This window comes from Mytilus trossulus, chromosome 1 (assembly GCF_036588685.1).
Source record: "Mytilus trossulus isolate FHL-02 chromosome 1, PNRI_Mtr1.1.1.hap1, whole genome shotgun sequence".
Taxonomy (NCBI): Eukaryota; Metazoa; Mollusca; class Bivalvia; order Mytilida; family Mytilidae; genus Mytilus; species Mytilus trossulus.
In genome coordinates, this window is record NC_086373.1 from 50,402,100 (window position 1) to 50,410,968 (window position 8,869).

An 8,869-nucleotide genomic window follows, 5' to 3' on the forward strand; every position below is an offset into this window, starting at 1 on the left:
GCATTTATTTTTTTAAGTTGATATTCAAGATTGTGATTTTCTGCATTTTTTCTTCGTCATATATTTAAAAAAAAAATCAGCAACAAATAATTATAAAAAACCTTTGTTGCTTAAAAGACTACTATATGTGCGTGTGTGTGTATTATAAGTTAAATTTTCCCATGTCATCATCAAATATACCACTGTTTATTTTTCTAAATCCATTGTATTAATTGTCAAATTATTTTGAAAGCTTTCTAAACTATTACTAGTAAATAAAACAAAAGATAATCCGACGTAACAGGCTATTGCATGTAAATACATGTAAATCTTTTCATATAATTGGTGTCAGTAAAACTACATAAAAAGTAAATAACATTATAAGTTTACCGTAATTGTTACATAATAAAATGAGCATTTAATTTTCAATTGACTTATTAATAACACAATGCAAACATAGATACAAATGTATTGAAAATATTGTAACAATAGAACTTTGATTATTTAAAGCCATAGTAATGACCATTTGACCGAAACGGCTACTGGTCAGGGTTGTCAAGTCATAGGCAAACAAACAAATCTGACCATAAAAGTAAAATTCTTAAAAAACATTCACAAAGCAACACAACCTTTTTGACCGTACTACATCACATATTTCCTTTTTCAAAATGTCTGGCGGAGAAATAGATTTGGTCAACAGAGATCCAAATGGACTTAATGCTCATTTAGGGGTAAGTTATTAATTAATCATAATTTATCAGAATTATATTTTAATTTTGAAAGTAGAAAATAATGTAACATGAATAATGAATATATGTGTGGGTCACTTTAAAAAAAAAAGCATCCTCCAAATAAATAATAAAAATCAGATAAAATACAAAAATAGTTATTTTGAATTATTTATTTTTTTATAAATATATTCGAATTTATTATGTATTTTCTTTTCACTAGTTTCTTAAAATAAATTATCTGCAGACTAACTCATAAAAACATTTTAAATTAAATATGCATAAACCAAAAGCCTGAAATTCAGTGGTTTTAGTTTGTTACTGTATAAATATAAAAATAAAGCCTGAAAGAAAAATAATATGTATAAGTATTTGTTTATGCTTCGTAACTGATGATGAGTCTACATAATTCGGTCTCTGGTGTCTCTGATGAACATTGCATTTTATCTCGTAAAACCACATCTTTTTATTTTACATTCTGTCAAGAAAAAAACAAAGTTAAGTTTTGGAACAAGATAAGTTTAGGTGACAAAAATTGGGCACTGTAAGAACAAGTAGCTTAGTTTGACTTTTATTTAAAATCCATATACAGATTTAAAATCTTATTCTTATTTTTCTTTGAGCTTACTCTTTTCATAATCTGAAAAATAAATAAGAAACATATATTTATGTTTTTTTTTTATGTTTTTGAGCGTTTGTTTTTCTTGTTACTAAGCGACGATTACGTGATTCTTTGTGACTAAACATGTTCTATCCCAGTGCCCTTTAAGTAATTAATAAAGTCATTTACTATACGACAAACAGATGTACGTCAATATATATTTTTGTAGTGTCACTCACCAATATAAAACATTATTATAATTATTAATTAAATATACAAATACAATTTTTTTTTTTTAAATACAGTAAAAATATCGGTGTCCACATAACAATTACAGTCATAGCACTGCCTTCAACGCTGAGCCTTGGCTCACCCGAACAACAAGATATAAGGGCCCAAAATGACTAGTGTGAAACCATTTCTAACAGGACAAGCATGACGTTTACCATACACGCTGTTTTACACGAACGTATATCTTTTCATTTATGTGCTTCTTCACGAAAAAATTTTGTATATATAACGCAGTACTGTTGCCTATAATTGATTACATTTGAACCGCCTGTTGGATAGTTGTTTCATTTGCAATAATACCACATCTTCTTATTCAAACATACGTATAATTCTTTATTTAAGTGTCTTTATTTTCTTCCAGACTTTGCATTTCAATGACGTTTTCGGAGAACCTGATGGGGTACACAGTATCGATTGCGTATGGAAAATATCAGCCAAATGTTTCGACTGCTGGAAGCTGCTTTGTTACAACATTCTGACCATCATTTACGGTATCTTTATTGCTGCTGAATGGGGATGTGAATTTGCTATTATCGCTTTCTACCATATCTGGATAATTTCTCCATGCATGAAAATCTTCGAAATCAACTGCGGAATCTGCCAGAGACTATATGCTACAATTATCAACTGCTGTCTTGTTCCATGTTGCGAGGCTTGTGGATCACTCTTCCATGCATTCAAAAAATAAACGCAACGTTGAAATACAATTGTATACATAAATGTACTATTTATTTTTTTGTTTAATTCGAACTGAACTTATCGTCAAAGTATCTGTGATAAAAGGAAGGATATATTTTCATGTTAACTCGTCCGTTGTCAACGGAAGGATGGTATCTATCGATTACCGTTCTTGCGTGACACGGATCCCCAAAATACTAGAAAGCAGTCTACCGTCTATACACCTGTTGAGGGAACACAATATATATATTATATATATTTTGATATACATATATTATTGTTTTCAATAAAAAAAAATAAAAAAATCTACATGTTTTTATTTTGTCAAAATAGCAATAAGGAGAACACCAACTATTTTTGATTGATTTGAGCCATTCCAATTGATATTTTATAGTGTGACTTTCTATATTGTGATGTTACACTATTGTTTCAGATAAGATAGAATGTTTGGTACCATTAAAATGTTTAATCCCGCTGCAATTATTTGCACCTGTTCTTAGTCAGGAATCTGATGTTCAGTAGTTGTCGTTTGTTTAAGTGGTTCATAAGTGTGTCTCGTTTCTTGTTGGTTTTCTCGTTTGAATGGTTTTACAATAGTAATTTTTGAGGGGCCTTTATAGCTTGCTGTTCGAGGTGATCTAATGCTCCGTGTTGAAGACTGTATCTTGGCATATAATGGTTTACTTTTAAAAATTATGACTTGGATGGAGAGTTGTCTCATAGGCACTCATACCACATCTTCCTTTATCTACCGGCTTACGCTGTTGTTGTTTCTGTAGGTAGATTCGGTTTCGGAAACATCAGATTGGGCTTTTATTTTAAATTCGTAATGACTCGAATTGGTTTTGTTTAAAGGAGGACAACTCTATAAATGTTTCAACTCCCATTACTAGTATAGTAAAATAAGAGGTTGTGGATTGTCAACGAAACAGTGAACTTCCCAGCAGAGACCGTCTAAATGTATTACACGTTTGCCTCTATATAGGTCACCGTACGGTCACTAACAACGCCCATACCATGTAGAAAGCTATATAAGGCTCTGACATGGCCAAATGTAAAACAATTCAAAAGCATTATACATATTTCTGCACGCCCGACATGTATTAGATAATGGCTGATTGTTTGTAATACTTATCGTATACATTTTTACATGAAACCAGATTGAAAAGACAAGGTACACACTTTATTAATGCACTACAAATGCATACACTTAGATTTATACACAGTGTTTTCTAACCTTCCCATACCAAGTGAAATTCATACAATAGCATCGAGGGTTGGGTCAACTTGGGGACTTATTCACTAGTCAATATACTGAGTGGCATAGGAATCAGCCGCTGTTTAAGATCACTGATTTCTAGCCTAGTTTCATTACGTATGATAACAACGGTCAATTTAGACTAAACATGTTGCTGGTAATAACCAAAATTTCTTAAACAACTGAATCTGAAGTACAGCCCAATGTAAATGGATCATACAATTGCCATAACTCTTCATGACTTACCTTATCATAGCTGTAAGTCTATATTTTTGTAGACAGACAAGACAAGACAAGACAACATTTTATTTGAGTCTCATCGAGGCTCTTATAAAACATTCACATAATATTACAACTTCACATATGAAACAAAAGTCGCTATAAAAAGAGTTTTTCGCTATAAAAAGAGTTTTTGTCCCGGCCGATAAAGCTGCTAATAATATTATTATTGTTTGACGTAAATTTTACATTGAGGTTCTGAAAAAGGAAATTACCAATTCACCAACATTCCAACTGACTCCATTTTCAGAAAACGAAATCTGTAACAAACATAAACTTTTAGCCACCGCTTTACAAGCAGAGCCAAATACAATGAAAGTCCCGACTATGTATTGGCTTCCGAAGCTACACAAAACCCCTTACAAATATAGATTTATTTCGTCTTCAAGCCATTGTTCAACTACTAAATTGTCTATTCTTCTTACCAGCACACTTGGTACAATTAAAAACCTTATAATAAATTTTTTTAAATAAGGCCTTCGAAAATAGTGGAATAAATTACTTTTGGAGTGTCAAGAACTCGTTGGAAGTACTTGATAAATTGCATGCTTATATTGGTGATTTTGAATCTGTTCAAAGTTTTGATTTTTCTATCCTGTATACCACATTGCCTCACATTCTCAATAAGAAAAAATTCACACACCTAATTAAATGGGCATTCAAAAAATCAGAATGTGAATATATATGTTCAAACTCTTTTAGGTCATTTTTTAGTAGCAATAAACAAAAAAACTATGTTAATTGGACATGCTTTGATACTATATATGCCCTTGAATTTTTACTAGATAACATTTTTGTTCGCTTTGGGGATTCCGTATATCGTCAGATTATCGGAATTCCAATGGGGACTAACTGTGCACCACTTATTGCGGACCTCTTTTTGTATTGTTATGAGTTACAATTTATGACAAAAATAAGCAAAGACCCATCAAAACAACATCTGATAAACAAATTTAATAATACTTTTAGATATTTGGATGATATTTTGGCTCTCAATAATGACGACTTCAGTATGTATATTAATGAAATTTATCCTGCTGAACTTACTTTAAATAAAGCTAATACTAACAATGACCACTGCCCTTTCCTCGATCTTGATATCTATATCACTAACGGAAAGCTGAACACTAAAATTTATGATAAAAGGGATGATTTTTCATTTCCTATCGTTAATTATCCGTTTTTAGATGGTGACGTTCCCTTGTCACCATCTTACAGTGTTTATATATCTCAACTTGTACGATTCGCTCGTGTATGTAACAATGTTTTAGATTTTAACGAGAGAAATTTATGTATTACTGAAAAATTATTACACCAGGGTTTTCGATATCACAAACTAGTCAAAACATTTACTAAATTTTATCATCGGTATAAAGACATCATTCGTAAATATAGCTCAACATGCAGACTTCTTATACGTTCAGGTATTTCACATCCATTTTTTTTATGGAAATATTCTTTATAAAGCACAAAGGTGTCAGTATTCACCTCAGAAACTTAACAAAACCTTTGAATAGACTTATTAAGAAGGGATATAATTACGATACTGTTATCAAGTCATTAAAGATTGCATATTTTGGCGTTAATATTGAGTCACTGATAAGGTCTTTGCGTCGGAACTAAACACATTTATTCTAAAAACAGTTGTTGGCATGACACGGGTTATGTTCTTCTCATATATGTTATGATGGTATGATACTAAACCCCTAACGGGAAGGATTGTGCCTGATGTTCATATGATGAAATCATAATCTTTCAGTCAGTTTAATTGAAGTCTGGAGCTGGCATGTCAGTTAACTGCTAGTAGTCTGTTGTTATTTATGTATTATTGTCATTTTGTTTATTTTCTTTGGTTACATCTTCTGACATCAGACTCGGACTTCTCTTGAACTGAATTTTAATGTGCGTATTGTTATGCGTTTACTTTTCTACATTGGTTAGAGGTATAGGGGGAGGGTTGAGATCTCACAAACATGTTTAACCCCGCCGCATTTTTGCGCCTGTCCCAAGTCAGGAGCCTCTGGCCTTTGTTAGTCTTGTATTATTTTAATTTTAGTTTCTTGTGTACAATTTGGAAATTAGTATGGCGTTCATTATCACTGAACTAGTATATATTTGTTTAGGGGCAAGCTGAAGGACGCCTCCGGGTGCGGGAATTTCTCGCTACATTGAAGACCTGTTGGTGACCTTCTGCTGTTGTTTTTTATTTGGTCGGGTTGTTGTCTCTTTGACACATTCCCCATTTCCATTCTCAATTTTATTATGAGAGATTATAAAAAGGGATATAAATTTACATACTGTGGATTCATTTATTTTTGTGGTTACCAATTTTCGTGGATTGTGGAAAACTTACATGTTCGTGGATATTTGATTTCGCGGTTTTGCCGAAGTTTGCATACAAGCCATTAGAAAATTTGTCATTCGTTGAACATAATTTCGTGGTTCAACTGCTCCCACGAAATCCACGAAAATTGGTATCCAACGAATAATAATGAATCCACAGTATAAAATATAAAACATAAGACATAATAAAAGTATGCATTTTAAGAATATAATATACTGCATAAAATAACCGGAAATAAACATTCGACTCCACACACATTTCTCGGGATTATTCTTTGTTGAATTCTTAAAGTCGTGGTTCGCTGTGACCCACGAAACCCACGAAAATTGGTATACCACGAATAAAAATGAATCCACAGTAATTGTATGTATTTTGTATTTTATTTGAAATATAAGAAGATACTTGCTACTATCAAGGATTTGTATAGTTAGAGATACCGAACTATGACAAAATGTCCTTTATAAAATGGCAAAATTTGTAATATAATCTTAATAACTATAAAACTAAATAACTATTTTAACAAAGAAACACAAAAGGACATATACACAAAGTACATAAGCAAACACTATAGACAATATTTCAAAAATGACCATAGCAGATAATAGCACAATAACACAATAACGGGATGTATAAGTACCGAGCCACGTCATACGATCTTCGGGTTTAAAACAAATTCGGTTTGACACACAATTGCTTGTTGTATTAGTAATATTTTACAGCACTGCATTTAACCGAAATTTCCCACCTCAATTTGGAATTTTCCATTAAAAAATCCAAGTAAAACTTTATTCACTTTCCTTGGATACACAAACTCATAGGTCACTCTAGAATTGTGCAAACAGACTTCAGTTGATAAATGCAAACAGCTTAGATCCACACTCTGCAAAGCTCAAATTGACATTAAAAAGTGAACAAAATGTATTTTAAGACAGACAGCTAGATCTCGAGAGCTAGATACCATAAACATACTACGTACATGTATACACAAGCCAGAGTCTGAGCTTGATTTGCTATATGATATAAAAACTAAACTGACGAAAAAAGGTCATTTATTCATGTATGTGAAGTTAGCAGCCGGTTCGTTATTCGTTATTCGATATTCAATATCCAATCGGCTGCTAGCAGCCAGTTTGATATTCAAAATTAAATACTTGATAACATAAAAAGCATGATTTTCATATTTAAAAAGACTGATCAGATACGTAGGAACTCGTTAAATGACCTTTTCAAGATGTCGTAATTTCTCGTCGTAATTTCTCGTTGTCCTCGAATATAAACCCTTTGCCATGTTACATAATTGTCTGTATGTAATATGAAGTTTTGTCAATAAAACGACTTCAAAGATGTACTTTTGTGTATAATATTTCATAAGACAAAAAGAAAACCCCATAACTCTAGAAATATTTATAACTATAAATAGAAATATATATGGAAAGCCAGAAAAACAAAAACAAATCATTCGGAAAATGTCAAAATTTTAGGACAAAGGGCACAGGGTAATGGTGAGAGCACCCTGATCTCTCAATCTTTCTAATATTTGACAGACATTTAGTCAATAGGTAGATACAAACGTGACTTAAAGGAATTTGGGTACACTTCCTGTCTTCTATGTTTACGGAGCGCCCAAAGTGCCAGTTGGATATTCAAAATATATAGCGAAAACCTACCCGAGACCGCTTAAATGAGGTTGCGACCCCCGGGTCTTTCAATGTCCATGAAATTCAACCAAATCATTGACTCTGTATATTTAAAGGTTGTATTAGATGGATTTACCAGAATAGCGTCATCTTCTATATCTACGGAGGGCTAAGATTGTCACTTTTCAGTCGAAAAATGTCAAAATTTTAGGACAAAGGGCACAGGGTAATGGTGAGAGCACCCTGATCTCTCAATCTTTCTAATATTTGACAGACATTTAGTCAATAGGTAGATACAAACGTGACTAAAAGGAATTTGGGTACACTTCCTGTCTTCTATGTTTACGGAGCGCCCAAAGTGCCAGTTGGATATTCAAAATATATAGCGAAAACCTACCCGAGACCGCTTAAATGAGGTTGCGACCCCCCGGGTCTTTCAATGTCCATGAAATTCAACCAAATCATTGACTCTGTATATTTAAAGGTTGTATTAGATGGATTTACCAGAATAGCGTCATCTTCTATATCTACGGAGGGCTAAGATTGTCACTTTTCAGTCGAAAAATGTCAAAATTTTAGGACAAAGGGCACAGGGTAATGGTGAGAGCACCCTGATCTCTCAATCTTTCTAATATTTGACAGACATTTAGTCAATAGGTAGATACAAACGTGACTTAAAGGAATTTGGGTACACTTCCTGTCTTCTATGTTTACGGAGCGCCCAAAGTGCCAGTTGGATATTCAAAATATATAGCGAAAACCTACCCGAGACCGCTTAAATGAGGTTGCGACCCCCGGGTCTTTCAATGTCCATGAAATTCAACCAAATCATTGACTCTGTATATTTAAAGGTTGTATTAGATGGATTTACCAGAATAGCGTCATCTTCTATATCTACGGAGGGCTAAGATTGTCACTTTTCAGTCGAAAAATGTCAAAATTTTAGGACAAAGGGCACAGGGTAATGGTGAGAGCACCCTGATCTCTCAATCTTTCTAATATTTGACAGACATTTAGTCAATAGGTAGATACAAACGTGACTAAAAGGAATTTGGGTACACTTCCTGTCTTCTA

At 32.8% G+C, this 8,869-nt stretch overlaps 1 protein-coding gene across 1 annotated transcript; it reads left to right on the forward strand.

Moving 5' to 3' along the window:
• Positions 1–428: 428 nt before the first annotated feature.
• On the forward strand, positions 429–2,591 carry LOC134726525 (caveolin-1-like). The gene is made up of 2 exons (XM_063590934.1): positions 429–710; positions 1,961–2,591. Exons 1-2 carry the CDS (start codon positions 648–650, stop codon positions 2,285–2,287), a joined length of 390 nt encoding a protein of 129 aa, XP_063447004.1. The 5' UTR covers positions 429–647; the 3' UTR covers positions 2,288–2,591.
• The last annotated feature ends 6,278 nt before the right edge of the window (positions 2,592–8,869 follow it).